General features: G+C 43.4%; 1 protein-coding gene across 1 annotated transcript in view; it reads left to right on the top strand.

Moving 5' to 3' along the window:
• The window catches only part of zbtb46 (zinc finger and BTB domain containing 46), a 63,340-nt gene that overhangs the window by 17,866 nt on the left and 24,976 nt on the right, over positions 1-20,498 (top strand). Inside the window, exons 2-3 of the mRNA XM_085147180.1 lie at positions 2,702-2,925; positions 3,045-3,984. Coding sequence (XP_085003306.1) covers positions 2,740-2,925; positions 3,045-3,984 — 1,126 coding nt within the window. The 5' untranslated portion in view covers positions 2,702-2,739. The remainder of the gene's footprint in view (positions 1-2,701; positions 2,926-3,044; positions 3,985-20,498) is intronic.

The raw sequence follows: 20,498 nt of genomic DNA, 5'->3' as shown, positions 1-20,498 counted from the left end.
CAATGAATTTTGTTACAAACTGATTCCTGCACAGGCTGTAACTAATGGTTGTTTTCATCACCTGCTAATCTGCCGGCTTTTTCAACGTAGACGTTAATCCCTCTCTCTACACACCGTTAAATAATAATGAACATTCCTATAGTGCAATTTTAGAAAGTCCAAGGTGATTCTTAACATGTCCTTTGTCCAACTTTGATTTTAAAAAACCAAAGAAATTTTGGTTAGTGTGACAAAGAAACACAAAATTATTATTTCTTTTCCCTTTTTTTCATGTTACTCATTCAGTCGAGAGCTCATCTTTGTAACACAGACGGAAACAGAGAGCTGGCTGATCCTAAATGTGTGAGCGAAGACATTATTGCTCCACCTAATGACTTGCTATAGCTGACTTCCTCTAAACTACCAACAAATCTATGTCTGAAATGGTGCTGACCGCTGTTGAACGGGTGTGTGTGTGTGCTATACAGTGACCCTTTATTTCTCCATCCATGTTGGTTGGTAGAAAAAAAAGCCAGGCACAGAAACCACAGGAATATGTCTCAGTGAATAAATGACTCCTTTTGTGTTTTATGTGGCTCTGAGAGCAAGTCTATCTTATAGACTTGTCTATACAATTGGATGTGCCAGTGGCCCTGAGAGAAGAAGAGCAGAGGGATGAGGAGCAGGACAGCTATGTCTTTAAAGCCGCTCGGTTTGTCCTCAGAGGTGAGAGGTGAAGACTCTCAATACCTCTATCAGAGCAATGCAGAAAGGAAAAAATATTTCAAGGTTAAACTGCCAATAGATTTTTTCTGAGAAATGTGTGAGCTGGTGGATAAAAGCATTGCGTCAAAACGTACCTTTTGAGACTTTGAGGGACACTGTTATTCTACCTTCACATCCAACTTTCCTCCTCCTCGCAGTTTTTTTCTCTCTGACGAACACCAATCACAGCGAAAGGTTTTGAGCTTGCTTTGCATTGATTGTTTTTTTTTTCTACTTGTGCAAGGCAGGCTTCACTAGTTGTCACCATCACTCCATCCACTTGTCCACTGCTGTTCATAGGAGGTGTGTTTGTCCAAGTGGACGTGGGAGACACTGTGGATTTATCTGATCTTACAAGCCATCAGGTTGAGCAGAGCTTTGCTAAACATGACCTGAAGTGTGCCGGCCCCCGAGCAAACGCTGCTGTCACCTTGGCCAACCCGAGCTGTCATCTCTTAGAATGGCCCATGAGAGCTGACAGCTGTGGCGTTCCCAAAACAAATCACTGCTGCGTTTGGTAACACTCTGCGTCCCCACGATTTAGCCCTCACTGAGACAAGAGCAGGAGCGGCGGCTGCTAATGCTCTGGCTAATGTACTGCCTGGATGTGTGGGTCTTCTTCTTCCTCTCTCTCCCTCTCTCTCTTTCACTCTCTGTGTGCATGTACATGTTTGTATTTGAAAAATCTTAATGTGGTTTCTCTTTGTTTTCCTGCCACCTTCTTCCCTGGTTCAACATAACGATGTTCACGTCTCCCTTTGTCTCCTTCTTCACTCCCCTCGCTATGGCCTTTTCCTGCAGCGCTTCTCCAGTGTTTGAGCTCACAGTACATCTTATGTGTCACCTAACCTGTGCACAGCAGGCTATACTGTTTCATCTACATTCAAAGGAAAAAAATGATAAAAAAAAAAAAAAAAAAAAAAAAAAAGACAAATCAGAAATTGTTATTTGTGTGGCTAAAAGTAGAATCTCTCTTATGAGATAAGAGATTGTAAACATTCAAGTCGTGAGCTTTTTTTTATGGGATTTAATTTGCAAGAGTAACAATAAAATATGACAGTCTTCCTGTTGTACCATCATGAAAGTTAGATCTTTGTTCCCTGACAGTCAAGCCACTCCACAATTTGTCATTAAGGGGCCTTTCTTTGTAGTTAAAAAAAAAAAAAAAAAAACCCTCAGTGTTCGCAAACCTTGACTGAACCGTGCAAGATCACAAACACTGAGGTGAAGGTTCAAGAGTGGATTTCTGTCTTAACTAGACAGCTGATTGAATATTCATAGTCAAAGGGAAACGAGAAAAAATAAATAAATAAAACAAATAGGAACCGAGGCTGTGTTTATTGATATATGTAATGGTGAAGTGGTCCGTACTAAATGAGTCTGTTTGCTCCCTCAAAAACTGTTTTGTGAAAGTGTTACACTTTTTAACTGACATTTTTAATGAGCTTACACACGCTCTCTCTCACACACACACACAAACTCACACACACACACTCACTCTCACACACACACACTCGCAGCCACACACTCACAGCCACACACACTCCCACACACACATAAATGTACCTGTCAGACACGGTTTAAACACAGAGAATTTTGACTATTTGTTACTGGGCTGTTTTAGACATCAAACTACGGCATTTGAGATGTGGTTTCCATTGATGTCAGGTTTTTTTTTTATGTCACAGTCATTACTGATATATCCTTACCCTGGCTCATCTATAAAAGAGTGGTTCAGTTAAATTCAATTTTTTTTTCTCCCCTCGTTACAGGAAAATTAAATAAGGTTTGCAAAAATGGATTAGATTCTATTGCTGCTATATATACATATTTATCTATTTCTCTGCATTGCAGAAACCAGACGTCCGTACTGTACATTTCAAATGGTACACTTAAAATATTTTGATATGTTTTGCAGATTTAGTTGACTGATTGCACGTCGTCTTTAATTTTCCAGCAGATGTTTGGAGGAGAGGCTTTTGTTCAGCTACACAGATGAACAACAGGAAGGAGGACATGGAGATCTCGTCTCACTACCGTCAGCTCCTCAGAGAGCTCAATGAGCAGAGGCAGCATGGCATCCTTTGCGATGCTTGTGTCATTGTGGACGGAAAGATCTTCAAAGCTCATAAGAATGTCCTCCTGGGATCGTCACGCTACTTTAAGACTCTTTACTGCCAGGTAAGAGACCTCGTTGGGGCAAAAGAAATTGATCTTTTACAGATATTTTTCCTTTATAGCATGAGGTAAATATTTTTTTTAAACCACTGCTGTTAATACTCCTTCTTATAACCCTCCAGGTTAAAAAGGGGGCAGAGCCTCACCACCAGACTACTGTCACTCATCTGGATATTGTCACAGCAACAGGCTTCAAAGCCATCCTGGACTTTATGTACTCGGCGCACCTTGCTCTCACCAGTAAGAATGTGATTGAGGTCATGTCAGCTGCCAGCTACCTGCAGATGACAGATATTGTCCAGGCTTGCCACAGCTTCATCAAGGCTGCACTAGACATCAGCATCCGCTCAGAGATGGCTGATGAGCTGGCCGACTTTGAAATGGGCGCTGTGGCTGCTGCTGGCCTAGGTGCAGGCGGGGGCGTTGGAGGTGGTGGAGGAGGAGCTGGTCTACCAGGGGCAGGAGGTGTTGCGGGAGCTGGTTTAGGAGGCGGAGGGGGCATAGTGGGCATGGCGTCTGAAGCCCTTGCTTCCATCATGTCTGGTCGCAGCACCTCTCCTTGGCTGGCTCGCCGGACCAGCCCGGCCAACTCTTCTGGGGACTCAGCCATCGCCAGCTGCCATGAGGGTGGCAGCACGTATGGAAAGGAGGACCAAGAACCACCGAAGAGCCATGAGAGCCAGGAAGAAGCCTGCCATGACTCTCAGCCTGCATGGCCTCATGACTATCGGCCTGGCATCACTGTCAAAGAGGAACAGGTATCCCCTGCCTCCTCCTCTCATCCCCGGGACACTCCCAGGGGGGCAGCCCAAAGCCAGGCGGAGCAAGGGACTGGGGGACCTGGTGGAGGAGGCGGAGAAGGGCCCTGGCAACCTCTGTCAGGATCAGGGCGAAGGAAGAACAGGAAGAACAAGGACACAGTCAGACATATTACCCAGCAGGCTGAGAGGAACTGGGACCGCGAGCGGGACAGAGAGAGAGAAAGAGACAGTAGGCCTGGATCTCCTCTGCCCTCCATGCTGGCTGTAGCTGGATGGAACTACAATGGGCAGGATATCCCAGGTAGGACCGACAAGCTTAGAACACTTTCTCCTATTTGTGGAAAGTTTAAAAGCAGTAATAGTGAAAACAAACCGGGTGTCTTCAGGTCAGAAATGTGGTCTTTAGATTATCAGGTCAACAGAACAGCAGCAGATGGAATTAAATTGGACGGGCTCTCAAAACTGGTAGGATGGAGGGAGGCCAAAGAAAGCCCTTTGTGGTGCTGATTTGATGACTTTGAGGCTTTAGGGTGTCCTGGAGTTGCTAGAGTTTTACAATGCTGGTCCCTACTTAGTTAGTTATCCAGTCATGTAATTAGTGATTACTGGTGAGATAATAAGATCAGGTTATTTAATTGGGTGAGAGTGTCACCTAACACCTAACTGTAGCAAAATCTAATTTATCTTTTATAAGCCATCTTCTAACCAACAGACCAGTAGATGTGTTGGAGCAATTAAATTGCTTTGTTGACTTTATGTGCATTAGAGTGTGCATGACACTTTACAATACGGTGCATTAGTGCCTAATACTTTCATTCCTGCATGCGTATTTCAGTGCATGTCAGCTATCCACAGTTTACTAGTATAAAATGACCTCTTTTTCTCCTCCGGGGTTGAGATTAGCGAGCTTATACACTAACGTGTTAGGCCTAAGATGATTATCTCAAATCTTGGAGGTGTGAGGTGAAGCCTGGGTAAATGCAGATGGATAATGAAATCCTCTCCTTACTGCAGTTTATGTAAGCCACACTCCCACATAAACAAGCAAATGCATATGCAAACACACTCATGAACACATATTTATTTTGAGAAAGCCTGTCTTGATCCTCGGCCTTGTGTGTTTAGTGAATTCCTTTAGACTAAAACTTATACGTGAAAAACTTACCTGTCTGTCTGTGTGTGTGTGTGTGTGTGTGTGTGTGTGTGTGTGTGTGTGTGTGTGTGTGTGTGTGTGTTCGTTCACCTCTGTGCGAGTGTGAGCGTGTGTGTGTATGTCTATGTGAAGCCCAAGGCGTCGATAGGTAGATCATTAAAAGTAAGGGAAGCTAATCCTGGGCGCATTAAGGGAGTTGGCTGTGAAATGGGCACACGCGTCGCGCAGCGAAAGAAAACAGGATAATTGAATTGACCTGGGTCACTGCACGGATTACCAGCGCGTCCTCGCCATCCCAAGCTCCTCCCCTCTCTCTGGGGTTTAGGGAAGGACCTTCTGGAAAGGGCGAGAGGAGGGAAAAGGAAGAGAGAGTGGCAGATGAGAGGGGTAATGAGAAGGAAAAACGACAGAGACAAAAAGAAACGCACGTTGGAGAGTGCATCGTACCGGGCTTACGAGAGTTAGGCTGTGCATCTCAAAGTCTTCTAAGCAAGGTTATTGTGGTTACTAAAGCTAAAACCGAGAGTGGATGTGAAAAACAAAAAAATGTTTTCACAGACTGAAATGGAAATTAAAAATTATACTTCAGAAAGAAGAAGTTCAAGTTAAAGAAAGATTGAATTTGGTCAAAAGCATGAGGAGACAGAATTCTTCTTAATTTCTTGCCCTTGGTAAACAACCACATGTTATAATAAAAAAGGCCTTTAAAACTAATTAAACCCACTTTGGAAATCAACAAAAAGTAAACTGATTAAATTAATAAAAATGTCCCAGGTCCCTGATTTTGTGATTGTAGTACGGTGCCAGAACCATATGCACTCACAAGGTGAATGGCTCTATTAAGTCCCTTGGCTATAACCATGGTTCTGACCTGTGGTGGAAAGAAGAGTTTAAGCCTGCCTGTGGTGAAGCAGCCATTAATAACAAAGGTGTTGTCTCACCTAAAGGTTAGAGGAAGTCTAGTGTTGCTGCTGGTGTAGACTCGCCTGGTGCTCGCCAAAAGGCAACCATTTATCCTCGCTTTCACCCGGGTTTTGGGACTGGGCTCAGCATGGCGAAGAATGGAAGGATTGGGTCTCCTTCAGTTGGATGCCATTTAGCAGTAAAACATCATGTTACCAGTGGGCTTATTTGAGATTTAACAGCGGCAGTTTATATCAGGATGTGTGACACCATATTGTGTATTGAGTCCGTTTGCAGTGGGTGGTGTCTGTGTGCTCAGTAAAAGTTTAGGGGATTGCTGAACAGGTTTAGTGGCCTTATATTAGTCAGGGAGCCTGTACGGGGAGTGGTGAATTGTTTTGGTTGTGGGAGTGCTCCTCTGCTCGTAATGGGTAATGTCCACAAGTTTGTTTGACAAAGTCAGGGGTAAAAATATCCAGGATGTCTGTGAGCTTATGAGAGTTAGTGTTCTTAAGTCCTAAGTCCCCCTTAAGTCCAGGATTTTGTCACCTCCAGGCAAAGATCACAATCAGGAGTGAAGTTGTATGGAAAGGCCAAAGAATTAGAAAGTAACGCATGATTCTGTTACAGATTTTTCAAATATGATATTAGAAAGCGCTACAGCGATGGCAAAGAGTTACGTCTGTTTTATGACAGATTCTTTGCTGCTACTTGACAAATAAAGAGCTTATAATAATGGAACACTAAAAGCTCTCGCTGACACATAAATAATATTAATTTAAAGATGAAAACAAACAGACCCAACAAACGTAAAACACGTACATACACAGCCTATTGCTGCGATTGTTATCCCTACAAATAGAAAGCCCACGCGGCATTATTTTGATGATGTGACCATGGCAGGTCTGCTACTGTATTCTTTAGGCAATAAAGTCTGTAATTACTGAGTCATTCATTCTTTACTTCATTAGTTTTACTGACGTGTGGGATCGAACGCAGTTTATCCTACTGCCAATTATATAAATCAGAGCGCATTTAATGTTTGCCTGATAAACGATTTTCAAGTTTTCCAAATAGTTGCCTGAGTTCCTGCTGATTGACTTATAGGCTGTTTTTTATTGTTTTGTTTTTTTTGTAGGGATCATTCTGAATGGTCACATCAGTTAAAAAGAAAAAGCATACATGAAAAGTATGCATAATAATGATGATGATTCATTCCATTCACTCTCACAGTAAGCCAAGCAGGCGTTAAATCAGTCACGTTGAAATAAAAATGCAGACATAATAAATGTTACTAATACAACAAAGCCTGCTAAATGTCCTTATTGTGAGGTGGTAGGTTAACGGTTTAGAGTTAGTTAGTTAGTGTGGTGAGGGTGTTGTTTCATGAAGTCCAGTTGTTGCTTGTCATAAAGGGTATCCAGGAGAAAGGGCACCTTCAGTCTTAGATTAGCTTAATTGCTTCATTCTTTATTGATGAGAAGTGCCTAGACACACTCTCTCCCTCACTCTTTCTCTCCCTCTCTCTCTCATTCATTCATCTGTAATCAGTGTCTATGCTTTGCTATTAGAAACGCTTATATGATGCACAACCATGAGGATTTCACCGGATCATTCTCTAATATAAGGATAATGTATCGCTGCGTAAAGGCTCAGTGTATTAGCGTGCATGAAAATGCCATGTGCCCATGTTGACATAAACAGCTGCGGGAATTAGGATTTGTTTTCTTTAGATCCCCTTCCGTTGCAAGCATCTGCTCTGTTCACTTGATGTCATTATTGAGGCCAGTAAGCACTCAGCATCCTTTTCTCTCCCGTGCTAACGCTTGATCTCCGCATTTCTTACGTTCACCTTGTCTGCCGCCACGAATGTTTGAAACATCACACGTGAAGCCAGAAAAGAAACCAGCCCCGCTTACATCTCAGGGAACTGAAACATGTGTATGTTTCTTTTTTACACAATATTATATTAGAGGTGACAATTTTTGAGGAAGAGAGTTTTTAATAGTCTGTACTTCTTTTGCCTGCATACGTCTCAAACCTTTGAATAATTATCCAAGATTATTTTTAGTTTGGCCCCCGCTGCTTCGTCCAGACCTGGATTAGAAAGCTCCAGCAAATCAAAGACATTGTTTTGAATATCAGGAGTCAATTTTTTAAATTTTTTTTTAATCAGTTTAGTATATTCTTCTGCGGGGCCTTGAGTCAGCCTTTCTTTGTGTAATCCACGCAGGGTGTGCAATCAGTTAATCAATTTGATGAATGTGGCAGCTGTGTTTAAAGGAGGTAAAGTTGGTAGTCTGCTAATCTTGGGCCAGTTGCTCAATCCCCAGCTCCTCTAGTCTCATGTCAAAGTGTCCCTGGGCAAGAAACTCAACCCCAGCCCTGGCTGCCCTCGATGTGTCAGTGTGTTAGTGGATGCGGCTGTGAGTGGTCTACAAGACTGTAGAGCTGCTACTTAAGTGCAGTTCGTTTGATTAAACAATATTAAATATTTTTTTATTAACCATGAAAGTGAACCTCAAATGTGCATATGAGCGATAATATTCTTGGCAACTCATGAAACGTAAGATTGTGCACGCTACACACAATCTCATACAGTATTTATAGATATCGCCAGATATCAGGAAGACGGCTAAGTTGTGACTATATGAGTGTCATTTTGAGACATTATGTGCCGTCTGTGCTCATTTTACTTATTTTATTAAAGGAGGAGTCACTTCTTTGGTTGGTGGATATGACATTTTGGAGGCAGACGTCACCCTTTCTTCTGAACCTGCCCCCTCAGACTGACAAGAAGCCAGAGCTGCTGAAAACATGAGTTAACGATTGATTTAAAAAAAAAAATTCTTGCTGCTTTTATACTTGGGGCAAACACAAACTTGATCTTTATCCCACATAATAACGGCACTGGAAATACTTTTTGCGTGTGTTTTTGCTGGTATTAAAACACACACACAGTGACCTTTAGTGGCAGCTTGGGGGATTTTGGCAATGGCCGGTGTGATATACACGCTCACATACACACAGCTTAGAGCATCTGATTATGTAGACGTGAACAGTTCAATCACACGTGGGCTGTTCTTTCCATTTCCCTCTAGCTGTTGCACATTGATTACATCGAGAATCTTTTTTGAAATCCAACATCTTTATCTGACTCTCTTCCTCTCTGCTCTGTGGCCTCAGAGTTCCCCTCCTAAACCACTTATTCACATTCGCTCACACATATACCCACAAAGATGCACTAAAAAGAGTGAAATCATTTTTCCATAGAAGCTCGTCCTGTTTATTCGCGCGAGCTCTTAAGCGTTGCAGTTGGCGCTGCGTGTTTTGGCGTCCTCGAGTTCACATTTTCATCCTCTCGTGCTCCGGAGCCTCCTGGAGCCACTCGGGGGCCCGCAGACAGGTGCTCTCAAAATTGCCCTCTACTTTGCACTTCCGCATAAACTTTCTCTAATTTTTTTCCCTCTTCGTCTCCCTGCGCTCCTCTCCCCAAGTCTCGGCAGTCTAAAGGTGAACACTTGAAATAATGAATCGGATCCCCCTTTCGCCCCCTTCCTCTCTGTATTCCAGTTAAGACTCTCCCCATAGTATTTGCACTTCATTAAACTTGAAATAGGTTTAATATTTAAAACACCATGAACAGATTTCAACCCCCACACCCTTCGAACACCTCTCCACTTTTTCCTCTCCCATCTCCTCGCTTACGGTTTAATAATCTACTCTCATATTTCGTCCCTAATTCACTCCTCCTTCATTAAAAACCAAAATAGATTTAATATTTTAGACTGTGTAGACTTAATTTTAACCCCTTTCTTCATGGCTTAGTGTTTGACACATGACGGGTTAGATAACTACATCATGTTGAGGCCTCTCTTGTCAATCCCCCCGATTCACTTTTTCACTCACTCCAGTTCACTTTTTCTCGTGCCTCCTGGTTCATCTTTCTCATTTTTTCGGCCGTCATTCTATTATCAGTTGTGTCTCTCTGCGCCTTTGTACTCCAGACCTCTCTCTATGCCTCTTTCTGTCTCCTCCACCCTCTGTTTGCTCTGCTGCTTTGTCCTCTCTGACTGCATAGCTGATTTTGGACCTTTCCTCCCATCCTATTGACTTCTACGGCCTGTTCACCCCACCTCCTTCAGTTTCCCCCTTCTCCCCTCCATCCTCTCCTTCCCCTTTTTGTCCTTTGCTACCGCACATACACAAACTCATTTGCCCCCTTGTATGGTCTTTTTTGTTTTCTGGGGAGTTGTGACAGAACGCTGCAATACTCTTTTTTTCCCCTTTTGCTCTTTCCATCTCCTTTTCAGTCCCCACTAAATTTAAAAAGAAAAAAAGTTCCATTATCACTGTGGTAACCAATCGTTTCTCACCGCCCACCAGCCCTCTTTGTCATATGACCTCACATCCTGCTGGACATTACGGGCAGTCCACCAGCTAAAAGCCCCTTCTCCTACTCCACCACGGCATCACACCCCACACACACACACGTTCACACAATTTTTCACACTCTTGCTGTCTGTCTTTTTCTCTCACAGCACTCTCTCTCTCTCTCTCTCTCTCTCTCTCTCTCTCTCTCTCTCTCTGAGTTCTCAATACTGACACCTGCTCTATTTATACTTCTCTGGCTTTAAAAGAACCATTTTGGACAGGAAGCTGCCCCCTCCCCACTCCTGACCGTGGCTTTTTTCCAGAACGTCAGCACCCCCCACCTCTCTACCTCCTGCCCCTGGAACAATCCAGAGAAGGATTGCTGGGTGGAGGAGAAGAAGAAGAAGAAGAAGGGAAGGATATAGTTTGCGTATGTGTGTGTGTGTTGTTGGAGATTGGCTGAGGGGGGGTTAAAGATTAGCCATCCCACCTTGAGTGAACTTGGGTCGTGCCAGCGCGTGTGCTTTAGTCAACCACAGCCCACACACAACCTGTAGACTCTCACCCACTGAAGCGCGGGTATGTAAACGCATACATGCGCAGCTGGAAATGTCTTCTAAAATGTTCTGTAGTATAAGCCCAATATCTCACTTCAAAATGTGGCCAAATAACCCCCCCCCCCCCCCCCCCAACACACACGAACCACACACAAACATCTTGGCATTGATCACACAGGTCTCAGAATTAAACTACCCAGAATGCATCCTGACAGGATGTCCTGTTGGCACGATGCAGGGGTGGGTGGGTCAAGAGGTTTCTGTGGTTAAACATTCATAGCAGTACCCCCACAGCTAAAACATGGCCCCGGCACATCCACACGCAACTCTTCAAACTTCATTGGAAGATAAATTTAACGTCTGTGGTTGCGGATCAAAAACACACACCTATGAAGTTAGACATGACGACACATTTGTGATACTCTCAGTTATCAGTTATTTGTTCTAACGCTCAGGTTCATCTTTTAAAAAAGAAGACGATTACTGATTTGTCTTTGCTTTCCTGTTGACTTTCGGAGACGCGTTTTTCCTTTCATATCAACGACCGCATACAGCTTGTTTTACTCTACTTGTTCGGTGCCTAAAACAATCAATAATACCAAAATCTGTGTCAAACCCAATTTTTTAAATAGTATTTGCCTTGCAAGCACACCTCACTATAACCATTCTATTTTTGCTTACCTATCACTTACCTTATCTCATTTTAACTACTCAGACGCATTGCTGTGCACGTGCGTGCGTGTGTGTGTCTGTGAGTGAGTGTGTGCGTGTGTGTGTCTGAGAGAGAGAGAGAGAGACAAAAGACAAAAACTATCAAGATAGTGAAAGCACAACATGAAAGAACGTTACTACAACTGGATTTTGACTTTCTTTGTTATGCTCGATAGAAGGTAGGCAGCACAGAAGGTGGGTATTGTGTAAAGTTAAATGTGGGCTGCATTTATTTACTTTGCTGCAATGTAACGGTTTATTAGCAGTTAGCAGCTACACTTTGAAGTGCACACGTGGATGTCTGTGGTGAAGACACACATAGCCGTGTGGTTTTTAATGCACTTTGGTCCTGTAATTTCTAAGAGGATTTAAAGGCATTTCTTTTTGATGGATTATCAATAATGATGATAGAATGAGTAAGAAGTAAGTTGCCCTGTATCATGCCTGGGTGTGCAGAACTGACTGAGTTTAATGTCCATCATTCTGCACAGGTTTCAGAATTGCTCAAGGTGTTGCAAGATAACTGACAGGGTCATAGTGTTACAGTTAAAATTAAATTTGGGAACTTCTGATCCTAATTTGCCACAATAGGAACTTATTTACTGTAAATCCATTCTCCTTATACGGTAAAGTTTTTTCACACATGAAATGCTCCATTTGAATAAGTTCAAGGTGCTGCTGTGCAGAAGGCCATGCACAGGACAAAACTGCGTAAGAAACATGACAAACGCTATAATTTCACTTGTAATTAACTTGTTAACTTGCAATTTAATGTTAAAAACAAATTGGTTTTACAGATGAGTGAGTGCTCCTGCTTCCACTCTTTGATGGAGGATCCATGACAAAGCTCCTGATTTAGACACACGAGATGTGATGTGATGTGCACTAGGATGCCTCCCTCCTCAAGTGATCTGATATCCAGTAATGGTCCTTGCAGTCAGTGAGCCTGGATAACACTGCTAGCTCATGGTGTGTGACATGGTACCCAAAAATTACCAAGAGTTAGTCGAGCGCAAGCAGGCAGGATACTGATACTGAAGTTTGGGGGAGAGCAAAAGAGGGGCAAACACGTACGCCGACATAGTGACGGACATGTAGAAGCAGAAGCTGCAACTTTAGGAAAGAGTTTAACCTTAAAATAAAATACTTTACAGTAAGTTCATCAAGTCAAATGCATGCGCTCTCTTTCTCTCTCATTTTCAGTCAATGTGAAGTTCCTCTTTCCCAGTCTGTTTATTTTAGAAAGGTGGCTTTGTTCTATTTACTGTACCCACTCCCTCAGCAGCCTCTACCCCTGTCCGACCAGTTAGAAAAGGGGAGCGATGAGGAAGAGGAGGGGGAGGAGGGCATGATGTTTGGACAAACGGACAACCCGAACAGGATATAGAGGTCTACAGCCTGTGGGTGTGTCGGTTTGGCTGTGACACAACTCGCACACAAACACTCAAGTGTGCACACGCACAAACACACACACACACACACAATCGTGGGAGTGTTCCCGCTGGAGGGCAAAGTCTCCCTTCCTCTTACACATTCATTCTCTCTTTTTCCCTCCTTCCCTTCATTCCCCCTTTCCGCTGTCACACCCCTCTACACCTCCTTCCTTTAGACCTTTCTTTCTCCTTCATCCCTCTTTCCTTCTCTTGTGACACCCCCACCTCCCACCCCTCTGCCTTTCTTTCAAAAAAAAAAAAAGGAAAAAAGAAAGTGTTAAAGATACAGAAGAGTTGGCCAACAGCAATGAGAAACTAGGAGGGAGAGGCCAAAATCACCACAGGGGACAATTATGGCTTGGGCTGTGTACGTGTGTGTGTTTGTGTGCGGTTCTTTTTGGGTTTGATAGTTACAGTGACGTTGTTGAAAACAGTCCTGGAAGCCACTATCTGTCCTTCACAAGTATTCTTCCCCTTCTTCTCTCCTCTATCCCTCCTTCCCTCCATCTGTTTGGACCTTTTTTAACCATCCTGTCAATTTACGCTGTCACTTCTGTTTTCATTCATCTCGTACACTGGAGCTACAGCCACTTCTTGTGCCGTGCGTTTGTGTGTGTGCGCGGCCATGTGTGTGTGTGTGGTTTCAGATTGAGTACATGGGCTTCAAATAAAGGCAGAGCTGTGGGTTAAACTTCCTCCTCATCAGCAGGATCTGTGTCAGTTTGTTTGCTTGTGTAAAACCAGAATTTCCAGGTTAGGTTCCAAAAGTTTAAAAAAGCAAGAAGAAACGCTAGTGCATAGTCACATTTGTAATAATGCAAATAATTCAATGATACCTTTTTGTAATAAAGCTTCTTTTTTTTTTAAATCTTGTACTTGCTTGAACGGCTGTAGTGTTTGAAAGGTGCTATACAAAAAAAAACTCCTCTTGCCTTGCCTCACTGCAGTTGCGATTTTGAAAGCAGTTCCTCCTGATTTTACACTCCACTATTCAATACAATTCATATAATCATCCCATGATGATGATAACACACGTGCTATTACATTTCTAAACACAAATCAGTGCTGGCGCCATAAAAATACCCAACATGATTCATAATTCATACTAAAATGTTCATTTCTAAATTTTCTCACTCAGTTACAATAAATGCAATATAATATATTGTTATAAAAGAGCAGCAGGACCTATAAATGGCCTGCTTTTAGTTGCTGTGTGACTTCTTTCACATGTAAACACACATCAGGGAAAAGCTGCAGAGAGAAAAAAAAAACAAGTGATGTCACACTGTTGGTGGTTTGTCAGAGGTTACAAACACAGGCCAGTCTTTCCTTTCCCAAGTGTCTATATTCATTATTTTTGTATTAGCATTGCCTTTCTGTGTAACATCGATGGGTTTTTCTCTGACGAACTTACGGCGACATATTTCTCCTGTTAGAACAGCGGTTAGCCCAGAATTGACGTCAGGACTCCAGGTCTCTGTATCCTCTGTGCCTTGCTGTCCCTTAACATAGTTTGATAAAAGGAGGCCACAGTCTCCTTTTGTTCCCGTTGTCTCCCACTCTTCCCCAACCCCTTTGCCCCAGATCACCTGCCTGCCCACACTCCTCATTGTTTCCACCTTCCTCTGCCTCTCGCCTCGCAACTTTTTCCTCCTCACTACCCTCATGCTCCAGCAGCAGCATGCAAACAATAACTTCATCTGATCCACTTAATCTCCTCGCTATCTTTTTTTCTGCCCCACCCCCTAAAACCTTCTTTCTTATATGTCAGTAAATCTGAATCTGAATTGGGTCACGGGCTTGTTTCAGGTGGGCCCCAGCAACTGTGCCCGTATCTTTTTTTTTTTTTTTTCCTTCATCAAATTCCCCAGTTGACACTACACCTCGCCTGAGTGACCATAAAAAAAACGGTTAAACCTCTCTGATAAAGTCAGAGTGAATGAGAAATTAGGCAGTGGAACGTGGTGGTAAATATGTAAGTGAGCATGTGTTTGAGGAGGGCACAAAGAGATAGAGAAAAGTTTGTATATGGTGGAAATGTAATTGTGACCCTGGCTTTTTTTTCTTTTCCCCTCTGTGTGGTTAGACTGTTTGGCCTTCCCATAGTTTATCTAGCCTCAGAGACATCCAACTTCAAGGTTTAGTTTTGTGTGTCTTTGTAGATGTATGTGTGTGTGTGTCTGTGTGCTGTACAGGAAAGAAGAAAGCGAGCAACAGGGGTGAGAGGTAGATTTGATAGCGGAGGACACCCAGACCCTTCTTCCCTCTCTCCCACTTCATACGCCTCTGTTTAGACCTTGATAAGTGGAGCCGAAGTCTGTGGGGGTTAGGGATTCCTGTCTAGCACAAATGCATGCGTACACAAAGACACACACACACACACACACACATTGGGATCCGCCCGCTCCACATTCCTGTGTCCGACTAAGGAAGCAGCCTAGCCGTCTTCCCCTCCACTCCCAAATTATCCCCTTCTTCTAAAATCACTACATACTTATCACACACACCTCTTTACCTCTCTCTTCCATTCTGACTCATACATACCTCCTCTATCTTTCTCCATCCTTCCACTGAGCCCGGTGCAAACAGAATGTCTAATCATCTCACAGTGAGCGTAAAATGTTTTACTAGAACAAGTGAAAAAGATCTGGTGGTACAGTGACATAATGTCCCTGTTTTGCAGTGCAAACACAAGTTCAGATTATGTCTTGCATCACTCTTAAGATTGCTTTGATAGAAGCCGAAAAACACCAAAATCACTATAAAAGCTTACTGTATGGCCAAATATTAAGTAAAATTGACCTCTCATAGATTTTCAGGTATTTCTGCCGCTCACCTATCACTCTGTTGCAGTGGGGTTTCTTTGTATGATTTCTCACTGCTCACCTCTCTTTGTATTCATTTCACTCTTTTGTGTCCTTCTTCTTCTGCTGTCCAACTCTGTTTATATATTTTGCCCCCTTTCTCTCTCCCCCCTCGCTTTATTCCTCCCTCCCTCCCTTTCAAGGGTGGGTTACAGGGGTTAGGAAGAGGTCATGTGGTCTCACGCTGCCCTTTCCTCTAATGGCTTCTTAATGAGAAAGCGAGAGCGAGGGAGAAGCAGGGAGAGAAGCGCTTTTGAGAAGTGGGGTGAGATATCAGCAGTTCTGCTTGGGGTACTGACTCAGTGTGTGCATGTGTGCATGTGTGCGCGTGCGTGTGTGTGTGTCTCTGTACGAGGCTGTGCGTACAGCTGAACATGTATTTGTGCGCGCACATAGTCTGCGCTACTTGACCGACCCCTTGCTCCATTTGAAGGCCTTTCCTTGCTCTCTGTTCCTCTCTGGGGAAAGAGGAAATGACACGTTTGTAGCCTCGAATAAGCTCTGCAGCTCATCACACGCAGTGTCCACTGGGTCTGGCACGGGGATGGGTGGGAGATGTTTTGGAGGTGAGGGAGGAGGGTAGTGCGGGTGGGGGGCTGGGCTGGGGTGGGGTGGGGTGGGGGCTCTTTAATTTGCACAGCTTCTGCTGATTTGATCATAAGCAATTAATCTCAATGGCTCAGCTCGGGTGCAGTGGGGGAAGAGAAATGAACACAGTCCCCTTTATGCAGGCTTCCCTTGCTCTGGTTTTCCCCTCCGTCCGTGCAGTGTGATTTTTACACATCTTATCCCTTATATTTGTATCATACAGGGTTGGGATACAGAATACTGTGGGGATACAGAATCCCCACAGCCAAAGCTGTGGGGATTCTGCTGTGGCGGTCATTCCCATGTCGTCCCTTGTGATTTCCCCTGCAGAACAACCCCAGCAAATTTTGTCTTTGCAGACAAATATTAGTACTAAATCCCCATTTTTTTTTCCTTTTTTCACAATCTGGTTTGAAAAGCTTTTAATGAGTCTAAGGTTGGCAAACATATGAATCACTTATATGGATTAGCAAAAATTTTGAGTCAAGTATAAAAATACAAGTTGATACTTGGAAAGCCAAACTTGGATTGGCACAGTTAGTGTGTAATCAGCTCCACGTTGGTTACAGCACCACAATTCAGAGCTGCATTAGGACAGATACTCGTCGATTTTGGTTTTCAGACTGCTGACAGGCTCGTGGAGTAGTGTGAGGTTCAAGGTCCAGATCTGTCGTGACTGATCTTGAGATCCATCCAGCTTTTATCAGCTCAGGAGTGACACAGATCCCCCTGATCCACTAGCACCAAGCTTGCAGCTAGCACAGGTGTATATGCTCATCTATAGCTCATCTGTTGCGCTTCCTTCTCCCGTTTAACCCTTTGCTCTGTTCCTTCATTTTCACTCGTATGTCTGTATATGAGACAAACAGACATTCCCTCACTCTCCCTTTCTCTGCAGTCACTGTGCCAGCTTTCCATCTCCCTCTATCTCCCTCGCCCTTGCTTTTTCCTCTCCATGGCACCATACTCCTCCCATGCTGAGGCCAGAGCTCTCTGCCTCCATTGTTGGAGGCAGGTTGCCAAGGATACAAGCACAGAGGCACAGTCTTAATGTTATGAGATGGGAGAGATGAGCAGAGAGAAGGGAAGAGGGGCAATAGCCTCTCTGGTCACTGGGCAGCTCCACAGCAAGCTAATGCTCTCCAGAGTACATGTAACTCCCTATGCTTCCCACTTTGTGAAGTGTGTGGATGGAGCACAGTGACACTGGTGGGTTGTGGAGTAACTTTTGTTCTGGTCGCCCGCTCCCCGCTCACCTGTTGTGACTGTATTGTATGACTGCAGTGCATGTGTTGTGTGTTTGCACATTTGTCAGGCAGTCACTTGGTGGGAGCATTCGAGCTGCCGTTCTTTGGATATAAAACATTAACCAAATTAATTTAAATGCAATCGTCTGCACATAACCGAGTGCTAAATTTAAAGAAATCTAAAAACATTAAATAAGAGTCTCTGTACACTTGGGTCCGGTGCAAATGATTTATTAATAATTTTTCGTTAATCAGGTGTTTTGAATTATTGGTTTCATGACTATGATTATTTCATGAATGAAATGAAATAATCATATTGTTTTAATTTTAAGTAGGTAAGTAGGCAGTGGTATCTGTAGTCAGTTCCAGAAACTTCCATCACAACTATGTGGTGAGTTTGTGGAAAGGTGAGATATTTTTAAGAAAATATAATATACCATTTTTCCTCACCACTAAACTCTCTTGAATATTTGGGCATTAATATGCCATTTATCTCATCTATAGTTCCACAACCTGCTCCAGGATGTCCAGCTGGAAATATTTTGACATTTGCCAACTTTGTTTGCTTCTTAAACTTGTCTTAAATTTATTTCCACCGAGCAGTAAAAAGATTATACCGGCTGGATAGTTAGACTCGAGCTTCTCTGTTGGTCAGTGTGAGTCAAATATTGTGTTAACCCACACACCAGTAACCCACAGGCTATACCATCCCCACCCTGAGTGTTTGTCATTTTCCTCCTCCACTTTCCATTATCCCTCCTCTTAATATCTCCGTGTCCCAACTCACCCTTCAAAATACAACCCTGACTGGGCTGGACGGGGGCATTGGAGCCGGGTCCTCTCCCATGTATAAATCTAAGACATAACCTCTCACTCTTTCTCAATCTCTCTCTCTCTCTCTCTCTCTCTCTCTTTGCTCTTAGCACAAAGCCCTGCGTGTCTGCCTTCCTTCCCCACCCAGCATTCTTTCCCCATGCAGACCTCTCCCCCGCTCTCTTTCGTTCTCTCTCTGTCGACTTCCCTCCTGCCCGCCAACTCACTCAGCCTCACCCTACCTTTCATTAGCCCACTCTTTATCTCACGCACTTACTCGGATCGCTCTCTCTCTTTCCCTATCTCTCCAGCTTGTACACTCCCCGCTCTCTCTCTCTCTTTTTTGTCTACCCCCTCAGTTGCTTTGGCTTTTTTGTTTCTGATATATCTTCATTTATTTCTCTCTACCTCTCTTTCCCTGCTGACCCTATTATTTTTATATTCCCTCTCTCTCTCTCTCTCTCTCTCTCTCTTTCTGCCATCACTCCCCCTCTCTCCCTCTCTCTACCTCCCTCCCACTCCTCTCAGTCCCTCTAAGCTGCATTAACTCCCCAGATTACCTTGAGCCCTGCAATCCTCCATCCCCCACGCACTCACCCGCTCTTCTTTCCCTCCCTTCCTTCAGTCATTCACTTGCTCACTCAGACTACGTCCACAGCTAATTTTGACAGTGTGGATAAACAACTGCTTTGTGGCATTTTGTGAAGATCTCTGTCCACGCTCAAACACTTAAACTGTAGAAAAATAGATCTCTAGTCCACTGGCCTTAACAGAACTGTGCCTCACTGACTTGTGTTAAGCAAAGGGGCATACACAGCCGTCTTTAAGATACAATTTCTTTTTCTAATTTATATATTTTTCTCTTTCTACTGTCCAAAAATTAGGCAAGTAAAAAAAAAAGCACAGTGATCACAGACCATCAAAGATGAGTCAGATGTGAATACTTAGTTAGGCCTTCTGTACACACAGAGGTCCTTCAAGCCAGTAGTTTTACAAAAGCAAATTAACAATAAAGGCTCATCAAAATGCTTCAGAATGATAAATGAAACGAAACTCCACTATGGCGAGCGTTCAAATCAACAGAAAATTGCCTTTTGAGCCTTACAACGTTTAACCGGACGTGTAAAAATGTATTCAGTCATGACCACTGTAGTCAAAAGAAAATTCGTATTTCTATCTGTATTCATTCATATTTAACTATAAAGCTCTGTTTTCAGGTGCATATGTAGAAAGCCTGAGGTGAGAATGCTGGCAGCAAGACCGCATCACAGAACCGACTTTAAGTCTGAAACAAGATCAAAGGAGTTACAGCAACAAAAGCAAACCTAAACAGCGTGGCCTAAATGAGATTTTCTAATTGGATGTGTAGAAGGATATCAGCTGGGCCATCACCCCATGTCAGCTGACAATGATATCCTCCACCAGCTGGGATTGTTTGACTGAACTGACGCTAGTTTTTACCTGTATGTCATTAGAAATCTCTGATACTTTCCATTATGCTTTTACTGGTGGATGAAAGTCCTGTGCATACCAGCATTTAAAGGGGCAGAAAAAGGGACATCAGGTCATTACAAAAAAAGTGCTGCTCGTATGCTGTGTTCTGACATTTTTTTTATTGAATCTATTCTGTCAGAATACAGATTGGTCCACAAAAGAGCAGACAGGTGCGAGGCAGAAGTTAAAGGTACAAATATATTTAGTGTGTTTAAAGAAAGTGTATTAAATGACAGACAAGGTCATCTGTTCCATTTTAAAGGGAAGCATGTGACTAAGTAGATATAAAATGCATGCCAGGGTTGTTACTTGTATACGTAACTAAAAACTTGGCACCTAAGAAACAGAGCATGGAGCCCTGCCCTATGTGTGTTTGGCATTGCAAAAGTTTGCAATTCAACCATGACATTTTCCATTCATCAAGCTCCATTATCAACCTCAAGAAGGAAATCAAACTGTGAGTAAAAGTGACACTTAGAAGAGGACCTGGCTGAAAGTCATTTGTGTTTGTGCCACTGCCACAACTTTGTCTGCATGGGAGGCTTCAGAAGGTACGAGCTAAACCTCCCATATGGACGATAACAAGCAACCAATCCGAATATTTAGTCTGAGAACGTCTTGGAACTTAGAGCACTGATCCATTAAGGGTCAAGCAAATCCAACTGTTCTCATTTGGAC

This window comes from Neolamprologus multifasciatus, chromosome 20 (genome assembly GCF_963576455.1).
Source record: "Neolamprologus multifasciatus chromosome 20, fNeoMul1.2, whole genome shotgun sequence".
Taxonomy (NCBI): Eukaryota; Metazoa; Chordata; class Actinopteri; order Cichliformes; family Cichlidae; genus Neolamprologus; species Neolamprologus multifasciatus.
This window is presented reverse-complemented; position numbering and strand designations above follow the sequence as displayed.